At 37.3% G+C, this 27,405-nt stretch overlaps 1 protein-coding gene across 1 annotated transcript in view; it reads left to right on the top strand.

The window, feature by feature from the left end:
* The first annotated feature begins 7,173 nt into the window (after nt 1-7,173).
* Nucleotides 7,174-27,405, top strand: part of LOC131996386 (uncharacterized) — a 92,251-nt gene continuing 72,019 nt past the window's right edge. Inside the window, exon 1 of the mRNA XM_059366030.1 lies at nt 7,174-9,396. Within this exon, the coding sequence (XP_059222013.1) occupies nt 7,174-9,396 (2,223 nt within the window). The remainder of the gene's footprint in view (nt 9,397-27,405) is intronic.

The following is a 27,405-nucleotide window of genomic DNA, read 5'->3' as shown; positions in this document are numbered from 1 at the left end:
GATTTATGTGGCAGCTATATCAGGCTATGGACCGATTTGAACCCTTTTTGACAAAGTTGTCGAAAGTAAGAATAAACTACGTCATGCAACATTTCAGTCAAATCGGATAGGAATTGCACCCTCTAGAAGCTCAAGAAGTCAAGTCCCTAGATCTTTTTATATGACAGCTATATCAGGTTATGAACCGATTTGAACCATACTTGGCACAGTTGTTGGATATCATAACAAAACACGTCGTGCAAAATTTCATTTCAATCGGATAAGAATTGCGCACTCTAGAGACCCAAGAAGTCAAGACCGAAGATCGGTTTATATGGCAGCTATATCAAAACATGGACGGATATGGCCCATTTACAATACCTACCGACCTACACTAATAAGAAGTATTTATGCAAAATTTCAAGCGCCTAGCCTTACTCCTTCGGAAGTTAGCGTGCTTTCGACAGACAGATGGACGGACGGACAGACATGGCTAGATTTACATAAAATGTCGCGACGATCAAGAATATATGTACTTTATGGGGTCTCAGACGAATATTTCGAGTAGTTACAAACAGAATGACGAAATTAGTATACCCCCATCTTATGGTGGAGGGTATAAAAATAAACTCATCAAAATTTCGGGCAAATTTTACTAAGAGAATTTTCTATCGAAATATTGTTTTTAGAGAAAATGTTAATTATGTTTGATTTCTAAAGAAACATTCAATATTTTTTTAACAAAATATCATTGTAATTTAAAAAAATAACAAGCTTTTTTTAAAAATACAAATACATTGTGAATTTTGTCTAAAGAAAAAAATTCATTAAAATTTTGTCTAAATGAAAAATTTTATTACATTTTGGTGTTTCGAATAAATGTCATTTTAATTTTGTGTTACAAAAAAATGTCATTCAATTTTATTCTGAAAAAAAATTCATTTAAATTTTCTGTTTGGAAAAAATCTCATTTGAAATTTTGTTTTTAGAAAAAATGAATGAAATTTTGTCTCTTAAAAATAATTGCATTGAAATTTTGTCGTTAGAAGAATTTTTGAAATTTTTTCTTAATAAATGCCCTTGAACTTTTGTGATAAGATAATTTTTATTAAAAACTAGCTGACCCGCGCTCCGCTGCGCCTTTTTATACCCTCCACCATAAGATGGGGGGTATACTAATTTCGTCATTCTGATTGTAACTACTCGAAATATTCGTCTGAGACCCTATAAAGTATATATATTCTTGATCGTCGTGAAATTTTATGTCGATCTAGCCATGTCCGTCCGTCTGTCCGTCCGTCCGTCCGTCCGTCTGTCTGTCGAAAGCACGCTAACTTCCGAAGGAGTAAAGCTAGCCGCTTGAAATTTTGCACAAATACTTCTAATTAGTGTAGGTCGGTTGGTATTGTAAATGGGCCATATCGGTCCATGTTTTGATATAGCTGCCATATAAACCGATCTAGGGTCTTGACTTCTTAAGCCTCTAGAGTGCGCAATTCTTATCCGATTGTAATGAAATTTTGCACGACGTGTTTCGTTGCTATATCCAACAACTGTGCAAAGTATGGTTCAAATCGGTTCATAACCTGATATAGCTGCCATATAAACCGATCTTGGGTTTTGACTTCTTGAGCCTCTAGAGTGCGCAATTCTTATCCGATTGGAATGAAATTTTGCACGACGTGTTTTGTTATGATATCCAACAAATGTGCCAAGTATGGTTCAAATCGGTCCATAACCTGATATAGCTGTCATATAAACCGATCTTGGGTCTTGACTTCTTGAGCCTCTAGAGTGCGCAATTCTTATCCGATTGAAATTAATTTTTGCACGACGTGTTTTGTTATGATATCCAAGAACTGTGCCGAGTATGGTTTAAATCGGTCCATAACCTGATATAGCTGCCATATAAACCGATCTTGGGTCTTGACTTCTTGAGCCTCTAGAGTGCGCAATTCTTATCCGATTGGAATGGAATTTTGTACGACGTGTTTCGTTTTGATACCCAACAACTGTACCACGTATGGTTCAAATCGGTTCATAACCTGATATAGCTGCCATATAAACCGATCTTGGGTCTTGACTTCTTGAGCCTCTAGAGGGCACAATTCTTATCCGATTTGAATGAATTTTTGCACGAAGTATTTCGATATGACATCCATCAACTGTGCCAAGTATGGTTCAAATCGGTCCATTGCCTGATATAGCTGCCATATAAACCGATCTGGGATCTTGACTTCTCGATCCCTAGAGGTCGCAATTATTATCCGATATCCCTGAAATTTTGTACGACGGATTCTCTCATGACCATCAACAAACATGTTTATTATGGTCTGAATCTGTCTATAGCCCGATACAGCTCCCACATAAATAGTTCTCTTTATTTTACTTCTTAAGTCCCCAATGGGCGCTATTCTTATGCGAATTGGCTGACATTTTACACAGGTCTCCAACATATAATTTAATTGTGGTCCGAACCGGACCATATCTTGATATCGCTCTAATAGCAGAGCAAATCTTTTCTTATATCCTTTTTTAGCCTAAGAAGAGATAACGGGAAAAGAACTCGACAAATGCGATCCATGGTGGAGGGTATATAAGATTCGGCCCGGCCGAACTTAGCACGCTTTTACTTGTTTTATTTTATATGGAACAAAAGTTTCCTTGGAATATTTATTTTCGACAATTAAAAAGCTTTTAGTTAAATACCATGCTACTAAAATAGTATATCGCTGGACTAACAGTATAACAATATAAGTGCTTTTATCTGAATCCCATATGATCTTTATTGGTCTACGAATTTGGGTTTTGATGTAAGGTGTGCTCAATTCTCAAAATAATTAATTTCAGCCCGATATTCTTATGATGTCAGATTTAGTGGTCTTTTAGGGGGAGAGATATCAGCATCGTGCTCTTCTCTCAAATACCATTTATTTAAACTCCATATTGCCATTGGCTTAGGAGGAGTTTACAGGATGAGGCGTCCCCCAAACACATGGCTCCAAAATAGGTTACCAAATTCGTTGTCTAATCTCAAATACCTTTCATTTGAGCCACATATTGGCATGGTTGAAAATTTGTTCCCATTTGGGGGTGTTTTGGGAAAGGGGTGATGCCCTAAATACTTGGTCCTACATTTGGATATCAAATTCGTATTCTACTCCTAAATACGTTTATTTGAGCCCCATATTGCGATGGTCACTAAAAAATTTCTGTTTGTGGAGTATTTTGGATATCAATTCTTGCGAAAATGGGTATCAATTCTTGCTCTACCCCCAATACCTTTATTTTAAGCTCCACATTGACATGGTGCGTAAATATGCCCAATTTAGGGGTGTTTTGGGGATTGGGGTGGTCCCCCAAACACTAAGCCCTTGAAATATATCAGCAATGTGCTCTATTCTCATATATATATATCATTTATTTGAACCCCATATTGCCATTGCCCTCAAAATTGGATATCAAATTCGTTTTCTAATATCATTCAAACTCCTTATTGCAAAAGTCAGCAAATATGTCCGGTTTGGGGTATTGGCTCTAAAAACTATGAATAATTAGTTCCACTCTCTTTAGGACCCAAATTGTCGTGGTGATGATTTGGGGGTTGCTTTGGTGGTGGGACGTCCCCTAGACAGTTGGCCCCTAATGTTGATATCAGATACGTGGTCTACTCCCACATACCTTTAATTTGAGCCCCATATTTTTTTAGTCGGCAAACATGACCGGCTTGGGGGTGTTTTGGGGGATGGGCGGCCACTCAGTGAGTTGGCCTTGAAAATATATATCGGACATACGAGAATACATAGCAGCGAACGGACGTGTTTTTCTTTGTTCCGCCTTTAATTGAAGTTTTGCATTGTTTTCCCCACTTAAATTTTAAAAAATCTTGTTTAATAGTGTTCAAAAAGTCTTGATTGATAGAAACAATAAAACATATAGTTATAAAAGCGTTCAAAATAACCAACAAGTGAAAACAAAAATTGATATTTCTACTTCTGAACGGCAAAAGAAGTAAAAAAAAACAAACATAAACAAAAACATTCTCTCTCCACCACAGTGTAAAGTGTTCTCTTTAAGGAGGCACTTAACTTCTAAATACCTACGAAGAGTACCAGTGTATTAAAACAAAAACAACACAAACAAACAAAAAAACAGAACAGTTGTACTCATTTAAAACAAGTAAAAGCGTGCTAAGTTCGGCCGGGCCGAATCTTATATACCCTCCACCATGGATCGCATATGTCGAGTTCTTTTCCCGGCATCTCTTCTTAGGCAAAAAAGGATATAAGAAAAGATTTGCTCTGCTATTAGAGCGATATCAAGATATGGTCCGGTTTGGACCACAATTAAATTATATGTTGGAGACCTGTGTAAAATGTCAGCCAATTCGAATAAGAATTGCGCCCTTTGTGGGCTCAAGAAGTTAAATAGAGAGATCGATTTATATGGGAGCTATATCAGGCTATAAACCGATTCAGACCATAATAAACACGTATGTTAATGGTCATGAGAGAATCCGCCGTACAAAATTTCAGGCAAATCGGATAATAATTGCGACCTCTAGAGGCTCAAGAAGTCAAGATCCCAGATCGGTTTATATGGCAGCTATATCAGGTTATGAACCGATTTGAACCATATTTGGCACAGTTGTTGGATATCATAACAAAATACTACATGCCAAAATTCATTCAAATTGGATAAGAATTGCGCCCTCTAGAGGCTCAAGAAGTCAAGACCCAAGATCGGTTTATATGACAGCTATATAAGGTTATGGACCGATTTGAACCATACTTGGCACAGTTGTTGGATGTCGTAACAAAACACGTCGTGCAAAATTTCATTCCAATCGGATAAGAATTGCGCACTCTAGAGGCTCAAGAAGTCAAGACCCAAGATCGGTTTATATGGCAGCTGTATCAGGTTATGGACCGATTTAAACCATACTCAGCACAGTTGTTAGATGTCATAAAAAAATACGTCGTGCAAAATTTCATTCCAATCGGATAAGAATTGCGCACTCTAGAAGCTCAAGAAGTCAAGACCCAAGATCGGTTTATATGGCAGCTATATCAGGTTATGGACCGATTTAAACCATACTTGGCACAATTGTTGGATATGATAGCAAAACACGTCGTGCAAAATTTCATCCCAATCGGATGAGAATTGCGCACTCTAGAGGCTCAAGAAGTCAAGACCCAAGATCGGTTTATATGGCAGCTATATCAGGTTAAGGACCGATTTAAACCATACTTGGCACAATTGTTGGATATCATAACGAAACACGTCGTGCAAAATTTCATTCCAATCGGATGAGAATTGCGCACTCTAGAGGCTCAAGAAGTCAAGACCCAAGATCGGTTTATATGGCAGCTATATCAAAACATGGACCGATATGGCCCATTTACAATACCAACCGACCTACATTAATAAGAAGTATTTGTGCAAAATTTCAAGCGGCTAGCTTCACTCCTTCGGAAGTTAGCGTGCTTTCGAAACACGTCCGTTCGGTGTGAGAACGGACGTGTTTCAATTACCTCCTTGAAGTTTTAATAGAAACATCAGTTTAAACCCATTTCAATCTACCGACAACCAAAGATTGCCATAACAAATTCACTGTGATACCTAAAATAACAGAAAAACAGTCAAACACCGTCGATACAAATAAACAAAACAAAATAAAATAAACAAAACAACTTGTTTGCTACAAGTACATATACATCAAACTAGATAAATTTGAACATCTCTCTGTGCTCTTTATCTAAATTCTCGTGAGTGTCTGCGCTTGAAAATATAAAGAACCAATTAACATTCAGTGCAAATTCTTAAGTGACAACAAAACAAAAACAAAAAAAAAAAAAAAAAAAAAAAAAACACAAACTGAAAAAATAAATAAATATCTCTTAGCATGGCACACTCTGAGCAAGTACCAGTAATTGAAATAACAACAATAAACAGTGAAAACACGCTCACCACAGATAAGTTGGTTATGGCGCCAAAAAGGTGGAGAGAAGGCCGTGGATCTTACTCTGATGAGAACGTATGCAAAACTCCTCGCTTGTCTAATTATGACTCTCCTCAACGTATTGTTCAACTCATAGATAAACGGTTCGAGAAACAATCTGAGCTTATCAAAGCATTGATACTCGAGAGTGAATCTAGACTCTTAAGTGTTATAGATAAGAGCATGGACGAATTTAGAAAAGACATTGGTAAGCTATCAGAAAAGCTTTCTAATATAACCAATCGTGTTGAGAAAATTGAAACAGTGGCAGACAAAATTGAAAACATGAACCAGGATATAGGTGTATTAAAACATGAAATCGAAAAACTAAAAGTTCAACAACAAAAACACGAAAATTTACACGTTGCGAGTGACCTTCGGATAAACGGTATCCCTTATACAAATAACGAAAATCTATTTCAAATTTTTGACACTCTTTGCAACAATCTAAACATTGCTACTCCAACCATCAGAGCAATTTATCGAGTCTGCAATGTTAATAAAAATAGAGACACTCCAGAAACAATCATGGTGAATCTAACATCACCCTCTGATAAAAACTTTATTTTAAAAAATATATCGCAGTTCAAAAAAAGTCATAAAACTGCATTGCAACTACAACATGTGGGATATGATTCCGATAAACATATCTATGTAAACGAAAATCTTACCAGTTATAACTACAAAATACTTCAAAATGCACTTAAACTAAAACGGCAAAAATGCATCGAGTCAACATTTAGTCTCCGTGGCCTCGTATATGTCAAAAGAACAAAAGATGAGCCACCTATCATGGTTGATAGTACCAGCAAATTAATCAATCTTTTTCGCGGCGGTCCTGAACCAATCAACATGCCAGCAGAATATTCCAGCAATAATAATGATCAAAATTAAAATATTTCATGACTCAATATATAAATTATTCGAACTTTTTATTATTATTTACATAAATTGTTACTCACTGATTTCCTGCATAGAAAAAATAAATGTTACACCACTTACTTTAAGTAAATTTCACATTGTAGTCCTAAGTAACTATACAAACCTTTGTAGCATTACTTATTTTTCTTATAATATTAGATAGAGCAAAACAATGTTCCAAAGACAACTTAAAATGCATGATACGAATACTATCAAAACAAAAAACAGGCCTAAAACTGGTGCACATAAATGCCCAAAGTCTTAATAACAAAATGGATGAGTTTCGCGATACATTTATTAACTCCGACATCGACGCCATTTGTATATCTGAAACGTGGTTTCATCCTGAAATCGATAGCAGCATTTTTCATGTTACGGGATACAAACTGTTTAGAGCGGATCGTCATACTCATGGCGGCGGGGTAGCTATATATATCAAACATGGTATAAGCTGCTCTCTCAAATGTATGTCAAACCGCTCTTCCCGCATTGAATACTTATTTCTGGAACTTTTATCTGATGACAAGAAAAGATTACTGCTGGGTTGCGTCTACAGACCAAATTCATCAATAGATTTTGAAGAATTAATAGAAACTATTGATATAATTTCCATCGAGTACGACAATATAATCGTAGCTGGTGATTTTAATAGCAACTTGCTTGTTGAGCGCTGTCTTGCCGACTCAATGCAAACCCTAGGGCTACTTCCTGTGAATGATTCCGCACCAACTCACTTCACAAGAAGTAACGCGAGTCTGCTAGATGTGTTCTTTGTCAGCCATTTGTCCAAAATATCTCTCTACAATCAGCTAGATGCCCCCGCATTCTCCAAGCATGATTTGCTTTTCGTCACATACCACTTCGAAATTAATCCCACTGTTTGTACATCGACATATCGCGACTTCAAAAACATTGACTGGCCACTTCTGCATCAAAGTTTAGATGAAGTACCTTGGGAAGAGATTTTCTATATGGAAGGTGTTGACGAACAAGTTTCCTTCCTAAATCATAACCTTTGCTCAATTTACGACACATGCGTTCCTGTCAAAGTCATTTATACTAACAGAAAACAACAGCCATGGTTTACTCCTGAAATCAAGCACTTGATCAGCGTTCGAAATTTGGCATATAAAAGATGGAAACGTTATAGACTGCCTACACTGTATGACACGTTTAAATCCGCTAGAAGAGATGTGCTCAAAAAGACTAACGAGTCCAAAAAGCAGTACTATAAAAGGAAATTCGAAAATGCAATTGATAGTAAGCGAAAATGGAAAGAAATAAGGAACATCGGAATTGGATCGAAATCCAATACCAACACTGATTGTCTTTCTATCTCTGACCTAGATGAGATAAATGAAAACTTTTTGAAAATAAATACTGTGGACCCTGGCACAAACACTTATTCTAATATTTCTACAGCACAGATTGAAGACACATTCTCGTTTAGATGTGTTAGTCCCGAAGAAGTCTTACAAAGTTTTGCAACCATAAAGTCTGACGCAATGGGATTTGATGGCATACATCCTAGATTTGCCAAATTGGTACTGCCGAAAATACTTCCATTTGTTACACACATTTATAACAACATTCTTACAAAGTCAACGTTCCCAACAGACTGGAAATTGGCAAAAATTATACCGATACCCAAACAGAATTCAGAGTTCCGTCCGATTGCTATCCTGCCGTTTTTCTCTAAAGCTTTGGAACGTATTATAAATACTCAAATAGATGCCTTCCTGAGTTTCAGAGGTCTTTTGAATGATAGACAATCTGGTTTTCGAACAAAAAGAAACTGCTCTACTGTATTAATTGACGTTGTGGAAGAATTGAGACAAAATATGGATAATAATATGGTATCATTTCTGGTTTTACTGGACCACAGTAAAGCCTTTGACACAGTGAACCATGATATTCTTATCTCGAAGCTTGACAGACTTTTCTTTTTCTCCAAACCGGCCTGTAAACTGATTTCATCATACATTACCGGACGCCGTCAATCCGTCAATGTCGGTGATACAACATCTGCGGCACTTGATGTACCTAGAGGTGTTCCGCAGGGCTCTATCCTTGGTCCCTTACTTTTTTCTGTATACATAAATGATCTACCTGATATTCCAATGCATTGTAATGTGCAAATGTACGCTGACGATGTTCAGCTTTTCTCCAGCGCTAAACCAAATTGCGTACAATCATGTATAAATAATATTAATTGCGATCTGAATGAAATCCAGAACTGGGCGAGTAAAAATAGTCTCTGTCTAAATCCGTCAAAAACTAAACTGATGAAAATTTTAAAACGATCAACCACCCAGATTCCTCCTGTAAGAGCTACTTTGAACAACTCGGTAATAGAAACTGTTGATACATCCTGCAACCTTGGTGTAATATTCAATTCCAAACTGACTTGGACTAATCATATAAACAAAGCTGTTGGTAAAGTTCAAGGAATGCTGCGAAGTTTGTGGTCTGCGCGGACTTCTACACCTTTTCAAGTACGTATGCTTTTAGCGAAATCTTACCTTATACCTACTCTACTTTATGGATGTGAAATTTTCGCAAATTGTGATTCGAGAGACTTCAACAAACTAAAAGTAAGCTACAATAACATTGCTCGCTACATATTTAATAAGAAAAGGAGAGACCGAATTTCTCAATTCGCCCACAAAATATTCGACATTAGTTTCGAAAACCTCCTCAAAGCGAAATGCGTTATTTTACTGCAAAAAATAATCTATCTTAAGCAGCCAAAATATCTTTATGATCATCTCCATTTTGCTCGATCTGGCAGAGGACTAAAAATCATTCTACCACGCTTCCGAACCTCAAACTCTGAAAAACAATTTTTAATCAACAGTATTCGTCTTTGGAACAATTTGCCATCCAACATCCAAACCATAAGTAATGCTACTCTTTTCAAGAAAACAATTTTCAAACACTATATTTAAAGTATAATTCCTAAAAAAATTCTCTTATGATAAATTTTATAATATAATTACTTTTTTATTTATATTTTTCTTAACACATATTCGATGTAATCCATTCCTTAAACCGGCATCGTCACTTATAAGATTTTTATCTTGTGATGTCTGGTATCAATAAACAAACAAACAAAAACGGACGGACGGACGGACGGACAGACGGACGGACATGGCTAGATCGACATAAAATTTCACGACGATCAAGAATATATATACTTTATGGGGTCTCAGATGAATATTTCGAGTAGTTACAAACAGAATGACGAAATTAGTATACCCCCCATCTTATGGTGGAGGGTATAAAAAAAACAGAAACATAAACATAAAGCACAATTACAAAACAATACCAACCTTGTGAACATAACAAGAGAAAGAAGAACAAAAACAGTCACTAAACGTCAAATGGTTATAACACGGCATTGCCAGATCATAGGTTCGTGACCTAGCTAAAAAGACATTGGCAATACCTCAAACGAGTTGCCAGATTGTCAAATAAAATTACAAAATCGGAAAATTATTAAATCCCATAAAATCGTCAAATATTGAAAACATTTTTATTTTTATTATTAAATTCTTAATCGAAAATGTCCGCTCCAAAAAGATCAAGACTCCAAGCCCAAAACTCATTGACTGAAAATCTGGCTAATTCCCCCAGAATTGCGGATTCCTCTTTTCGCCTCTTGCAAATCCTGGACAGTCGACTCGAAAAACAATCCGAAAGTATATCTAGTGAAATAAAAGCAATGACTAAGGAAAGTGAGGACAGAATATTAACAGAAATTAATAAGAAAATAACCGAAATGAGAGTGGACTTAAACAATGTAATTGAAAGAGCATCATAATTAGAGACAGCTATGTGTGAAATTTCCAACCTCAAAACCGAGATAAAAGACTTAAAAATAAAAGCACTAAAACAAGCTAATTCTCTGGTTGCATGTGATATTAGACTTAACGGAATTCCGTACACTGAAGGCGAAAATCTTCCACTCTATTTTGAAAATATATGTCAAACTATAAACATTCCTACACCAGTTGTTAAATCCATATACCGACTGCAAAACAAAAACAATAAGCACCAGAATTATTCCCCAGATGCTGTAATTATTGTCAAACTACACTCTCCATACGACAAAAACTATTTCTTAAAAACATTAAGCGAATTCAGAATCGAACCAAATCGAACCTATCCTTATCAATATTAGGGTTTCAAACGGAAACCAATTTTTATATTAAAGAAAACCTAACACATTCCAACTATCAGATCCTTCAAGCTGCAGTTCGATTGAGGAAACAAAATCAAGTACATTCGGCGTACACTTATCGCGGATTGGTCTATATCAAACACTTTGTTAATGATAACCCAATTTGCATTGAACACATCAATATGCTGGATACTCTTTTTCGCTCTGCTGAAACTAGCAGAGAACAACATAACGCAGATACTTGCTAAAACAATAATGATGAGAATCTTTTTAATTAAATTTTTCATGAAATTAAACCCTTTTAAACTATTATTTATTTATTTTTATTTATCTTTCAAACTAAATAACGTTGCCTTTTCATACATAAATTTAAAATCAAAGATTTGTACTGTCTACAATTACATCTATGTTTCTCAATATGTTGTTCCCTCGTAATGAAAGGGAAAATTCTAGAGACAATATACACCTGATGGTCAGGGTTCTAGCGCGACAGAAGCCAGGACTGAAAATTGTGCATATAAATGCTCAGAGCCTTAAGAACAAAATTGATGAGTTTCGCTATATATTTGAGAAATCCGGTGTTGACGTTATTGCGGTCTCTGAGACATGGTTTCAACCACATTATGGGAATAGACTGGTATCTGTAGATGGTTACAGGTTTTTAAGATCCGATCGGGATGGCAGAGGTGGTGGAGTTGCTATCTATATAAGACATGACATAGATTTCAGACCCATTGCTTCGTCTAGTTCAACAGACAAAGTTGAATATATTTTTGCCGAACTTCACTGTTTGCGTAGAAAAGTTCTGGTTGGGGTTGTATACCGTCCGAACAAAAGAGTGCAATATGATGACTTGGTGAAGAGACTTGAGGATATAAATTGTCATTATAATGATATTATAGTCACTGGCGACTTTAATAGTAATGTGCTTGAAGAAACACATTTGACGGGGAGCATGCAATCAATAGGGTTGCATGTTGTTAATTCCAATACTGCCACACACTATACAATGACAACAGAGACTCTTATTGACTTGTTCTTCGTAAGTTCCAAGACTGATGTTAAGTTATATGATCAATTATCGGCACCCCTATTTTCAAAACATGATTTATGTTTTTTGACTTATGGCGTTCCAATGGAATATACAAGTATAACATATACGTACAGAGACTATAGAAACATTGATTATAAGTCACTACTTTGTGAAATTGGCACCGTTGAGTGGCAGAAACTTTATGGCATGTCTTGCGTAGATGAACAGATTGCATTTCTTCAACATAATGTGAGTCAGATTTTCGACAAATGTGTTCCGATGAAGACCCGAACTGTTTTTTCGAATGGGAATCAGTGGTTTGATAATGATATTAAAGTATTGATACGTAAAAGAGATTGTGCGTACTCTCGATGGAAGCGTTTTAGAACACCTGAACTCTTTAATGATTACAAGCGTGCGAGGAATCAGACCACTTCTTGTATAAAGACGAAGAAAATAGCTTATTTTAGTCGTAAATTTCAAGAGGCATTGAACACGAAATATACTTGGAGACATATAAAGTCAATTGGAATAGGAAGTGATAATGCATCAATTGATAGACATGTTGATTTAGATGAGATTAATAGGAGTTTCTTGAACATATCTTTTCCTGAGCCAAACGTACATTTCTACGACAGTGAATTTAGTAACGTAAACCATAGTAGTAACAACACCTCACCAGACCTACGTTTTGATCTTGAGCGTTTTGAACAAAACGATATCGTTAGCGCTGTAGAATCAATTAAGTCTAATGCCATTGGTTCTGATGGTATTGACCCAAGATTTTTTAGGATAATTCTACCCTTTATTCTTCCGTATATGTGCCATCTTTTTAACAATATTATTTTAAGGAGTTGCTATCCACAGTCTTGGAAACGGGCAAGGATAGTCCCAATACCAAAGAATAACCAGGAATTTAGGCCAATAGCAATACTTCCATTCGTCTCTAAGATATTTGAGACTCTAGTCAACCGGAAAATATCTGAATATATTGCGAATAATTCGCTGCTAACAGATTTTCAATCTGGTTTCCGGCCAAAGCACAGTTGCACTACTGCACTGTTGAAAGTAGTTGAAGATGTAAGGAGTGATATTGACAGCGATAAAGTTGCCTTTCTTGTTCTTTTAGATCATTCGAAAGCTTTTGATTCCGTTGATCCCAATATACTTTGCCTTAAACTGAAACATTTATTTAAATTTTCTGAAAGAACAACGGATCTTATATATTCCTATCTTACGAATAGCCAATCGGTATGTGTTGATAGCCGCTGTTCTAGTTATCTTCCAGTCTCAAGAGGTGTTCCACAGGGGTCTGTGTTGGGCCCACTCCTTTTTTCCTTATATAGCAATGACCTTCCTGGACAGTTGCGCAACTGTGGTATTCATATGTATGCCGACGACGTACAGCTGTATATGAGCTCCTCGCCGGGGAGGTTGATCGATGGCGTACTTCGACTAAATAATGACTTGGATAGGATAAACACATGGGCAAACGCCAACGGACTTCTTTTAAATCCAATAAAGTCAAAGTGCCTTGTAATTGGTAGGAATCGGGTGACAATGCCGCCCAATCTTGATGTGGCAATTGCTGGAGCCCCAATTGAGATTGTTTCATCTGCAAGAAACCTTGGTTTGGAGTTTGATGATAGACTTTCATGGAAGAATCATGTCAGAATGACAGTGGGCAGGACCTACGGCGTTTTACGAAACTTATATATGAGTCGACAGTATACCCCTTTGTCAATAAGAATGCTTTTGGCTAGGACATTTATTCTGCCGAAACTATTATACTCTTGCGAGGTTTTTTACGGTAGTGATGTAACTCATAGGAATAAATTGCACGTGGCCTTTAACGATGTCGTTAGATACATTTTTGGTTTGCGTAGAAGAGACCGGGTATCTGACTTTGCCAGACAAGTATATGGTGTCTCTTTTAACTCGTTCCTTAAGATACGCTTGTTGCAAATGATCCACAAGATAATTTATACCAATGAACCGTCATATCTGGCTTCTGTTTTGCGTTTTGCTAACTCTACAAGAGGTAAACAAGTAATACAAATACGTCATCAATATCGTGTATCTGAACAACAGTTCTTTGTTAATGCTATACGTCTCTGGAATAATCTTCCCAATAGTATTCAAATTATAAGTAATGAACGACAGTTCAAATCTTTGATTTATAATCATTTTAATTAATTATTTGTTTTGTTTTTTTTTATAACTATTTTTTTAATTTATTTTATTAGTAACTTTGATTAAATTTTCTTTAAAGTTTCTTTTTCTTTTTTTTGTTTTGTTTAAACCTTTTTTTAACTTAAATATTGTATCAGTAACTTTGCTTAAATTGTTAAATATTTTGTACCAATTATTGTTCTATTTAAATGAAAACTTGTTGAACTCATTGTATTTATCAATTTACTAACCCATGCTTTATATAAGACACTGTCTTTTGTATGGGTTTTATCATAATAAAAATACAAATACAAATACAAAATACAAATTCGTATTCCACTTTGAAAATCCTCTTATTTGAGCCTCATATTGCAATAATCAGAAAATACTTACTATTTGGGTGGTGTTGTGGGGGTGGCGTGGCCCCGTAGACACTTTTCCCGAATATTGATATCAAATTCGTGCTTTACTCCCAAAGACCTTTCATTTGAGCCTAATATTGCTATGTTAGTAAATTTGTCCCCTTTGGGGGATATTTCTGGTGAGAGGCGGCCCAGCAAACGCTTGGTCCCATATTTGGATATCAGATTCGTATTCTACATTTAAATACCTTTTATTAAAGCCCCATATTCCCATAGTCAGTAAATAAGTCCTGTTTGGGGGGTGTTATGGGGAAGGGGTGGGCCCCAAGAAATGTGGTCCCACATTTGGATATTAGACTCGTATTCTACTCGCAAATACCTTTCATTTGAGTCCCATATTGCCATGGTCAGTAAATATGTCCGATTTAGAGGTGTTTTGGGGGTTGGTCCGCCCAACACATGGTCCGACAATTGGATATCAGATACATTTTCTTATCCTAAATACCTTTCATTTGAGTCCCATATTGTCGTGATCGGTCTAAATATATGTTTGGTGGGTTTTAGGAGGGGCAGCCCCCCTAGGTACCACATCCGAAACTTGGATACCAAATTTTTATTTTTAGAGTACAATATGAGAGCACACAAAATTTCGCTTAAATCGCACCACCCATCTCCGAGATCTGCATTTCTGAAAATTAGGGTAAGGGGGAGGGTCCGCCCCCCTTCCGATATCAAAAAATGTAGTACCTTATTTTCACCACGGGGTCATTATGCACCATCTGTGAAAATTTCAAGAAAATCGGTTCAGCCGTTTCTGAGTCTATAAGAGACACACAAACATACAAACAAACACAAATTGATTTTTATACCCACCACCGACGGATGGGGGTATATTCATTTTGTCATTCCGTTTGCAACACATCGAAATATCCATTTCCGACCCTATGAAGTATATATATTCTTGATCAAGTTAAAAATCTAAGACGATCTAGACATGTCCGTCCGTCAGTCTGTTGAAATCACGCTACAGTCTGCAAAAATAGAGATATTAAGCTGAAATTTTGCACAGGTTCTTTTTTATCCATAAGCAGGTTAAGTTCGAAGATGGGCTATATCGGACTATATCTTGATATAGCCCCCATATAAACCGATCCTCCGATTTAGGGTCTTAGGCCCATAAAAGCCACATTTATTATCCGATTTTGCTGAAATTTGGGACAGTGAGTTGTATTAGGCTTTCGACATCCACCGTCAATTTGGCCCAGATCGGTTTAGATTTGGATATAGCTGCCATATAGACCGATCCTCCGATTTAGGGTCATAGGCCCATAAAAGCTACATTTATTACCCGATTTTGCTGAAATTTGTCTTAGGCCCTTCGACGTCCTCCGTCAATACGGCTCAGATCGGTTCAGATTTGGATATAGATGCCATATAGACCGATCTCTCGGTTTTAGGTTTGGGGCCATAAAAAGCGCATTTATTGTCCGATGTTGCCGAAATTTGGGACAAAGAGTTAAGTTAAGCCCCTCCACATATTTCTGCAAGTTGGTCTAGATCAATCATGATTTGCATATAGCTGCCATATAGACCGATCTGTCGATTTAAAGTCTTGGCCCCATAAAAGGCGCATTTTTAATCCGATTGCACTGAAATTTGACACACTGACTTATGTTATGCTTTTCAACATCCGTGTGGAATATAGTTAAGATCGGTTTATTTTTAGATATAACTACTAAAAAGACCAATATTTTATTATATAAAATTGAACAATAACTTTTACTTCTTAGTATCTGGTCCAAATCGGAACATAGCTGCTATGGGGCATAAGGTATGAATTTTGCACCGGATTTTGAGGAAAGGTGGTTCACATATATATCCAAGGTGGTGGGTATCCAAAGTTCGGCCCGGCCGAACTTAACGCCTTTTTACTTGTTATATATAAGGTTTGTCTTGAAAAATTTTTTATTAAAACTTTTTTGGAAAAGTTCTGAGTCGATCGGTATGCTTGTTAATGAAGCTAACTCTGTTTTTTGTACGACAATAGTGTTGTAGGGTATAAAAATATTAAAAATTTATAGCCACTTTTTTATACGCTCAGTTTTTGAATATTTGAAAGAAAGTCCGTGCTCAGAAACGTATTGCTAACTATTTTTTAAGTATTTTAAAATTATAATTTCGTGGATAGATCGGCTTGAGGCAATGTACAATTTGAAACAAGTAAAAGCGTGCAAAGTTCGGCCGGGCCGAATCTTATATACACTCCACCATGGATCGCATTTGTCGAGTTCTTTTCCCGGCATCTCTTCTTAGACAAAAAAGGATATAAGAAAAGATTTCCTCTGCTATTAGAGCGATATCAAGATATGGTCCGGCTTGGACCACAATTAATTTATATGTTGGAGACCTGTGTAAAATGTCAGCTAATTCGAATAAGAATTGCGCCCTTTGGGGGCTCAAGAAGAAAAATAGAGAGATCGATTTATATGGGAGCTGTATCGGGCTATAGACTGATTCAGACCATAATAGACACGTATGTTGACGGTCATGAGAGGATCCGTCGCACAAATCGGATAATAATATAGAGGCTCAAGAAGTCAAGATCCCAGATCAGTTTATATGGCAGCTATAGCAGGTTATGAACCGATTTGAACCATACTTGGCAAAGTTGTTGAATAGCATAACAAAACACGTCGTGCAAAATTTCATTCCAATCGGAAAGGAATTGCGCACTCTAGAGGCTCAAGAAGTCAAGACCCAAGATCGGCTATATCAAAACATGAACCGATATGGCCCATTTACAATACCAACCGACCTACACTAATAAGAAGTATTTGTGCAAAATTTCAAGCGTCTAGCTTTACTCCTTCGGTAGTTAGCGTGCTTTCTACAGACAGTCGGATGGACGGACAGACGGACGGACATGGCTACAACGACATAAAATGTCACAACGATCAAGAATATGTATACTTTATGGGGTCTCAGACGAATATTTCGAGTAGTTACAAACAGAATGGCAAAATTAGTATACCCCTATCCTATGGTGGAGGGTAAAAAAAGCAAGTAAAAGCGTGCTTAGTTCGATTAGGCCGAATCTTATATACCCTCCATCATGGATTGCATTTGTCAAGTTCTTTGAATAAATTTTTCAAATATGTGTGAGCTTTATAAAGTTATTAACCAATATGGTCCGTAGTTGTCATGGCTGTTAGAAGTCGTAGGAAAACACTACCTCCAAAATAATGTAAAATGGCGCTCTCCAGATGCTTAGAAAGTCAAATTGGGAGATCGTTTTATATAGCAGCTATATCAGGTTATCAACCATAGCTAGCACAATTGTTTTAAGTAATACCAAAACACAACGGCAAATTTCAACCACTAATAAGAAGTATGTGTGCAAAATTTTATGAGCCTCTAGAGTGCGCAATTCTTATCCGATTGGGATGAAATTTTGCACTGTGTTCTATTATGATATCCAATAACTGTGCCAAGTATGGTTCAAATCGGTTCATAACCTGATATAGCTGCCATATAAACCGATCTTGGGTCTTGGCTTCTTGAGCCCCTAGAGTGCGCAATTCTTTTCCGATTGAAATTAAATTTTGCACGACATGTTTTGTTATGATATCCAACAAGTGTGCCAAGTATGGATCAAATCGGTTCATGACCTGATATAGCTGTCATATAAACCGAGCTAGGGTCTTGACTTCTTGAGCCTCTAGAGGTCGCAATTCTTATCCGATTTGAATGAATTTTTGCACGAAGTATTTTGTTATGATATCCAACAAGTGTGCCAAGTATGGTTAAAATCGGTTCATAACCTGATATAGCTGTCATATAAACCGATCTGAGATCTTGACTTCTTGAGCTTCTAGAGGGCGCAATTCCAATCTGATTAGGCTGAAATTTTGCATGACGTTTTTATACCTTCCACCATAAGATGAGGGGTATACTAATTTCGTCATTCTGTTTGTAACTACTCGAAATATTCGTCTGAGACCCCATAAAGTATAAATATTCTTGATCGTCGCGACATTTTATGTCGATCTAGCCATGTCCCGTCCGTCCGTCCGTCCGTCCGTCCGTCCGTCTGTCCGTCCGTCCGTCTGTCCGTCCGTCCGTCAGTCCGTCTGTCTGTCGAAAGCACGCTAACTTCCGAAGGAGTAAAGCTAGCCGCTTGAAATTTTGCACACATACTTCTTATTAGTGTAGGTCGGTTGGTATTGTAAATGGGCCATATTGGTCCATGTTTTGATATAGCTGTCATATAAACCGATCTAGGGTCTTGACTTCTTGAGCCTCTAGAGTGCGCAATTCTTATCCGATTGGGACGAAATTGTGCACAACATGTTTCCTTATGATACTAAACAACTGTGCTAAGTATAGTTCAAATCGGTTCATAACCTGATATAGCTGCCATATAAACCGATCTTGGGTCTTGACTTCTTGAGCCTCTAGCGTGCGCAATTCTTATCCGATCAGAATGAAATTTTGCACGACGTGTTTTGTTATGATATCCAACAACTGTGCCAAGTATTGTTGAAATCGGTCCATAACCTGATATAGCTGCCATATACACCGATCTTGGGTCTTGACTTCTTGAGCCTCTAGAGTGCGCAATTCTTATCCGATTGAAATGGAATTTCGCACGACGTGTTTTGTTATGATACCCAAACAACTGTGCCAAGTATGGTTTAAATCGGTTCATAACTTGATATAACTGCCATGTAAACCGATCTTGGGTCTTGACATCTTGAGCCTCTAGAGGGCACAATCCTTATCCGATTTGAATGAGTTTTTGCACGAAGTATTACGTCATGATATCCAACAACTGCGCCAAGTATGGTTGAAATCGGTCCATAACCTGATATAGCTGTCATATAAACAGATCTGGGGATTTGACTTCTTGAGCTTCTAGAAGCCGCAATTCCTATCCGATTTGGCTGAAATTTTGCATGAAGTATTTTATTTTTACTTTCAACAACTGTGTCAAATAAGGTTCAAATCGGTTCATAACCTGATATAGCTGCCATATAAACCGATCTGGGATCTTGACTTCTTGACCCCTAGAGGTCGCAATTATTATCCGATATGCCTGATATTTTGTACGACGGATCCTCTCATGACCATCAACAAACGTGTTTATTATGTTCTGAATCGGTCTATAGCCCGATACAGATCCCATATAAATCGTTCTCTCTATTTTACTTCAAGAGCCCCAATGGGCGCAATTCTTATACGAATTGGCTGAAATTTTACACAGGTCCCCAACATATAATTTAATTGTGGTCCGAACCGGACCATATCTTGATATCGTTTTAATAGCAGAGCAACTCTTTTCTTATATCCTCTTTAGCCTAAGAAGAGATGCCGGGAAAACAACTCGACAAATGCGATCCATGGTGGAGGGTATATAAGATTCGGCCCGGCCGAACTTTGCACGCTTTTACTTGTTTATTTTTTTTTTTTTCAACAACAGTGTCAAATAAAATACAAGTCGGTTCATAACCTGATATAGCTGCCATATAAACCGATCTGGGATCTTGACTTCTTGAGCCTCTAGAGGTCGCAATTATTATACGATTTGTCTGAAATTTTGTACGACGGATTCTCTCTTGACCATCAACATACGTGTTTATTATGGTCTGAATCGGTCTATAGCCCGATACAGCTCCCATATAAATCGATCTCTCTATTTTAATTCTTGAGCCCCCAAAGGGCGCAATTGTTATTCGAATTAGCTGACATTTTACACAGGTCAACAACAAATCATTTAATTGTGGTCCAAACCGGACCCTATCTTGATATCGCTCTCATAGCAGAGCAAATCTTTTCTTATATCCTTTTTTGCCTAAGAGAGATGCCGGGAAAAGAACTCGACAAATGCTATCCATGGTGGAGGGTATATAAGATTCGGCCCGACCGAACTTAGCACTCTTTTACGTGTTGTTATTATACCCACCACCATAGGATGGGGGTATACTAATCTAGTCATTCCGTTTGTAATACCTCGAATTATTGATCTGCGATAAAGTATATATATTCTGGATCGTCTCGGCGTTCTGGGTCGATCTAGGCATGTCCGTCCGTCGATAGCGGTCGAACGCGTAAAGCTAGCCGGTTTAACTTTGCCCAGATGTCGAAATCACAATATCGGTCGAACGCGTTAAGCTAGCCGCTTGAAATTTATTAACTTCTGATGTGGGTCATTTGTGGATTAGAAATGGGCCATATCGGTTCAGATTTGGTTATAGCTCCCATATTTACTTTATCTCTCGGCTCTTCTTGAGCCGCTGTAAGCCACAATTTTTATCCGATTTTGTTGAAATTTTGTACATAGTGTTCTGTTATGACTTTCAACAACTGTGCCAAATACGGTCCATAACCTGATATAGCAAAGTGCCGGTGTCTGTTAACCGTGAAAGCCGGAAATGCTCTAATGTCTCGCCATCCTCCCCACATGCCCTACGTATGCTATCACTTGCCGCACCTATGTGTCCCGAAGGCTATACTAAAAAGAAACAAAATGGTCCTTTTTTGCGGATTTAGCTAAAGATCTCAAAATTGGGTGTAACATCGTGGCCAGCAAAGCGTGGCTAGTCTTCTATATATATAACAGAGTTGCGTGACTGACTGATTGCTGAATGACTCACTGGTCATCGCTCAGCCCAACGGCTTAAGCCTAGAATCATGAAATTTTGCACGAATGTTGGTCTTGGTCTTGGGATAAGGCTGGATTCAATGATATTCGTACGTTTAGGTAATAACAAGTACGAAATGGTGCATGTTTGCATAGCGCGAACGGAAAGAGAATTATGTTCTTGAGCTCAAATTAAGGACGTCTCGAAAAAATTAGGATTGGTAAACAAATTTTGGAAATTCGTATCGGAAGTGGAAGAAATATTACGTTTAGTACCACAATAGGTACTATTTGGTATATTCGTTGTAATTTTAACTAGAGCTCTGAATTTTGGTACCTGGATACAACATGACTACATTATATGGGCGACTATAGAAGTATTTCGAAATTTGTACATTTAGGTACTAAAAAAAGTACCAAAAATGTACGAAATGGGTGAAATTTATACAGGGCTGTATAGAGCTAGAATTTTCAAATTTTACTTAAGGAAAGAAAAGAAAAAATGGGAAAATAGTACTGGAAACGTGAGAAAATGTACGTTTAGTACCGCAATTGGTACTTTCTTTACAGATGGAGCTAGAGGCCTGAAATTTGGTAGGTACAACTAAGAAATAAATGATAGATTGCTTAATGATTTTTTCAAAATTTTATATTTCGGTACCAAAATTGGTACCGTTTGCTACTTTCTTCACAGATGGAGTAAAAGGTCTAAAATTTTGCATGTCGGTACAACTACGAAACTAGTGATGGGTGAAACTGAAATTTAGTATGTAGGTACAATAAGGCATAATATTTTGTGTGACTAAATGATCCTTTAAAATTCGTACATTATGGTACCATTTGCTACTTTCCTTATAGATGAAGCCACAAGGCTGGCATTTGCCAAGTAGGTGCAATCGAGAAATAAATGATGTATGACTAAAAGATCTTATTGAAATTCGAACATATTGATACTATTTAGTACTTTCTTTAAATATCAAGCTAGATGTAGATAGAAATAAATATTGGGTGACTAAATGATATATTTAAAAATTCGTACAAATTCGTACCAAAATTGTTACCGTTTGGTACATTCTTTGTAGGTGGAGTTATAGGTCTGAAATTTGGCTTATTGGTAAAAATAGGAAATGATTAAAGGATGACTAACTGATCTGTAACCAGATTTGAACTTTGTGGTACCAAAAAGTGTAAAATAATACTTAGTTACTTATCTTCGCCTACAAGAACAGTGAGATATAAGCAATTTGACAAACATTATCGCAATCTTGAAAAATACGGCATGGGGAAGAAAACGATTGCAGTTTGTACCTTGAAAATATATATAAAAGATATTTTTTAATCGTACACTTAGGTACTTAAAAGTAGAAAAAAGGATATTCTTATTTATCAATGAGTGCTGTCCGGTCCAAGTTTAAGCTCATTAATAAGGGACCTCCTTTTTATAGCCGAGTCCGAACGGCGTCCCCACAGAGCGACACCTCTTGGGAAGAAGTTTTTACATGGCATAGTACCTCACAAATATCGCCAGCATTTGGTGGGGATAACCACCGCTGAAATATTTTTTCTGATGTTCTCGCCAGGAGTGAGATAAAGCTCTCAAAATTGGGAAACAGAGGCACCTAAGGCAACTTAATAATTTTTCCGATATATTATTATTCTTGATACTATTTTGTATTTTCTTTAAGGAAGGGGACAGAATTCTAATTTTTATACCCTCCACCATAGGATGGGGGGTATACTAATTTCGTCATTCTGTTTGTAACTACTTGAAATATTCGTCTGAGACCCCATAAAGTATATATATTCTTGATCGTCGTGAAATTTTATGTCGATCTAGCCATGTCCGTCCGTCCGTCTGTCGGTCGACACCACGCTAACTTCCGAAGGAGTAGAGCTAGCCGCTTGAAATTTTGCACAAATACTTCTTATTAGTGTAGGTCGGTTGGTATTGTAAATGGGCTATAATTATAAGTACAAGTCATTTTTCAATTGCGTATAACAAAATATTGGTCTTTTAAGTAGCTATATCTAAAATTAAACCGATTTGAACCATGTAATAAACGGATGTCTAAATGCTTAGCATAAGTCACTGTGTAAAATTTAAGTGGAATCGGATTATAAATGCGACTTTATGGGATCAAGACTATAAATCGGGATATCGGTCTATATGGCAGATCTGGACGGATCTGAATCAAATTTAAAAAGGATATCGAAGGGCCTGACACAACTCACCGTCCTAAATTTCGGCGCCACCGGACAATAAACGCGCCTTTTATGACCCCAAAACCTTAGATCGAAAGATCGGGCTATATGGCAGCTATATTCAAATCAGAACCGATCTTTGCCATATTGCAGAAGCATGTCGAGGGGTTTAATTTAACCCACTGTCTCCAATTTCAGCCAAATCGGACAATAAATGCGCCTTTTATGGGCCCAAAACCTTTAATCGAGAGATCGGTCTATATGGCAGCTATATCCAAATCTTGGCCGATCTGAGCTAAATTGACAAGGGATATCGAAGGGCCTAACTCTACTCACTGTCCCAAACTTCAACAAGATCGGGTAATAAATGTGGCTTTTATGGGCTAAAACCCTAAATCAGGGAATCGGTCTATATGGCTGCTATATCCAAATCTGGACTGATCTAGGCCAAATTGACGAAGGATGTCGAAGGGCTTATCACAACTCACTGTCCCAAATTTCAGCAAAATCGGAAAATAAATGTGGCTTTTATGGGCCTAGGACCCTAAATCGTAGGATCGGTATATATGGCAGCTATATCCAAATCTGGACCGATCTAGGCCAAATTAACGAAGGATGTCGAGGGGCCTAACACATCTCACTGTTCCTAAGACCCTAAATCGGAGGATCGGTCTATATGGCAGCTCTATCAAAATCTGAACCAATCTGAGCCAAATTGACGAAGGATGTCGAGGGGCCTAACATAACTCACTGTCCCAAATTTCAGCAAAATCGGATAATAAATGTGGCTTTTATTGGCCTAAGACCCTAAATCGGCGGATCGGTCTATATGGGGGCTATATCAAGATATAGTCCGTTATAGTCCATCTTCGTACTTAACCTGCTTATGGACAAAAAAAAATGTGTGCAAAGTTTCAGCTCAATATCTCTATTTTTGAAGACTGTAGCGTGATTTCAACAGACAGACGGACGGTCATGTCTAGATCGTCTTAGATTTTTACGCTGATCAAGAATATATATACTTTATGGGGTCGGAAATGGATATTTCGATGTGTTGCAAACGGAATGACAAAATAAATATACCCCCCATCCTTCGGTGGTGGGTATAAAAAGGATATAAGAAAAGAGTTGCTCTGCTATTAGAACGATATCTAGATATGGTCCGGTTTGGACTACAATAAAATTATATGTTGGAGACCTGTGTAAAATGTCAGCCAATTCGAATAAGAATTGCGCCCTTTGGGGGCTCAAGAAGTAAAATAGAGAGATGGATTTATATGGGATCTGTATCGGGCTATAGACCGATTCAGATCATAATAAACACGTATGTTGATGGTCATGAGAGGATCCGTCGTACAAAATTTCAGGCAAATCGGATAATAGTTGCGACCTCTAGAGGCTCAAGAAGTCAAGATCCCAGATCGTTTTATATAGCAGCTATATCTGGTTATGAACTGATTTGAACCTTATTTGACACAGTTGTTTAAAGTAAGAATTAAATACGTATTGCAAAATTTCAGCGAAATCGGATAGGAATTACGCCCTCTAGAAGCTCAAGAAATCAAGACCCAAGATTTGTTTATATGACAGCTATATCAGGTTATGAACCGATTGAACCATACTTGGCACAGCTTTTGGATATCATAACAAAACACGTCGTGCAAAATTTAATTCCAATCGGATAAGAATTGCGCACTCTAGAGGCTCAAGAAGTCAAGACCCAAGATCGGTTTATATGGAAGTTATATAAAAACATGGACCGATATGGCACATTTACAATACCAACCGACCTACACTAATAAGAAGTATTTGCGCAAAATTTCAATCGGCTAGCTTTACTCCTTCGGAAGTAAGCGTGCTTTCGACAGATAGACGGACGGGACGGACATGGCTAGATCGACATAAAATGTTACGACGATCAACAGTATATATACTGTATGGGGTCTCAGACGAATATTTCAAGTAGTTGCAAACAAAATGACGAAATTAGTAATACCCCCAATCCTATGGTGGAGGGTATAAAAATTACATTTATAAAAAAAATGCTGCTGACTAGTTGTGTGTAATAGGGGAGTTTTGGAGTTTTTTGTCAACATTTTGGGAGTTTACGGTCAAAGCGTATAGAACTACTATCCTACATGAACCAAAGCTGTTTAATATTGAATGATAGACTTCAATTCTGGAGCACTGTGGGATCTGTATCAACTACCCCTAACCTGTAATATGAAATATGTTATACCGACAAAAAATTGAAAGTAGGAAAATAACAAGAAAAACTATTTTTGGAGATCATAAATTTGTGTGAACAGATCGGGTTTTCCAAGAATATAAATTTGTGTACCCTCCACCATAGGATGGGGGGTATACTAATTTCGTCATTCTGTTTGTAACTACTCGAAATATTCGTCTGAGACCCCATAAAGTATATATATTCTTGATCGTCGCGACATTTTATGTCGATATAGCCATATCTATGCGTCTGTCCGTCCGTCCGCCTGTCTGTCGAAAGCAAGCTAACTTCCGAAGGAGTAAAGCTAACCGCTTGAAATTTTGCACAAATACTTCTTATTAAAGTAGGTCGGTTGGTATTGGAAATGTGCCATATCGGTCGGTGTTACGATATCCAAAATTTGTGCGAAGTATGGTTCAAATCGGTTCATAATCTGATATAGCTGTCATATAAACAATTCTGGGGACTTAACTTCTTGACCTTTTAGAAGGAGCAATTCCTATTCGCTTTGGCCGAAATTTAGCAGACGTGTTTTATCCTTCCTTTAACAACTGTGTCAAATAAGGTTAAAATCGGTTGATATCCTGATATAGCTGCCATATAAACCGATTTGGGATCTTGAATTCTTGAGCCTCTAGAGGTTGCAATTATTGTCCGATTTGCCTGAAATTTTGTACGACGGATTCTCTCATGACCATTAACATACGTGTTTATTATGGTCAGAATCGGTCTATAGCCCGATACAGCTCCCATATAATCGATCTCTCTATTTCACTTCTTGAGCCCCAAAGGGCGCAATTTTTATTCGAATTGGCTGACATTTTACACAGGTCTACAACATATATATATCTACAACATATATATATCTTGATATTGCTCTCATAGTAGAGCGAATCTTTTTTTATATCCTTTTTTGCCTAAGAAGAGATGCCGGGAAAAGAACTCGAGCAATGCGATCCATGGTGGATGGTATATAAGATTCGGCCGGCCGAACTTAGCACGCTTTTACTTGTTTTTCTTTTTTTGAAAATTGTGGTATCTATTGGGTGCAGGTACTGACACATCGTCGGTGAGCTTAATTTAACGCTGATTGCCGACGCAGTGCAAACATCTATTGGAAGTTGTATTAATGGCTTCGAACGCTAGACAACGGCAACGGCTCTTGCTCCTACGCCGTGTGCCCAGGTTCGCATTAACGACGAAAAGTACCCTTAGCAAAATTCCAGCTCAAGTTAGGAAAGAGGAATCGTAATAAAATTTGGATTGGCGACAAGTAGACGACTAAACCAGTTACAACAATTTTTCCCATCATGTTATGGGGGAAAACTTGCCTGTCAAAAGACTGCAGTTTTTTATATCCCAAAAATCAAACGAAAAATTTCTCAAAATTCTTAGGAGTGAAATTTCTGGAATCCGTTTTAATGTCTTGTTGCATTTGAATGTTACTATAAAAAAACAAGTAAGAGCGTGCTAAGTTCGGCCGGGCCGAATCTTATATACCCTCCACCATGGTCGAATCTGTCGAGTTCTTTGCGCTGTATCTGTTTTTAGGCAAACAAAGTATAATGAACAAGTAAAAGCGTGCTAAGTTCGGTTCTTTTCCCGGCATCTCTTCTTAGGCAAAAAAGGATATAAGAAAAGAGTTGCTCTGCTATTAAAACGATATCAAGATATGGTCCGGT

Source organism: Stomoxys calcitrans, chromosome 1 (genome assembly GCF_963082655.1).
Source record: "Stomoxys calcitrans chromosome 1, idStoCalc2.1, whole genome shotgun sequence".
NCBI lineage: Eukaryota > Metazoa > Arthropoda > Insecta > Diptera > Muscidae > Stomoxys > Stomoxys calcitrans.
Note: the sequence above shows the minus strand (reverse complement) of the source record. Positions and strands in the feature narration are given on the sequence as shown.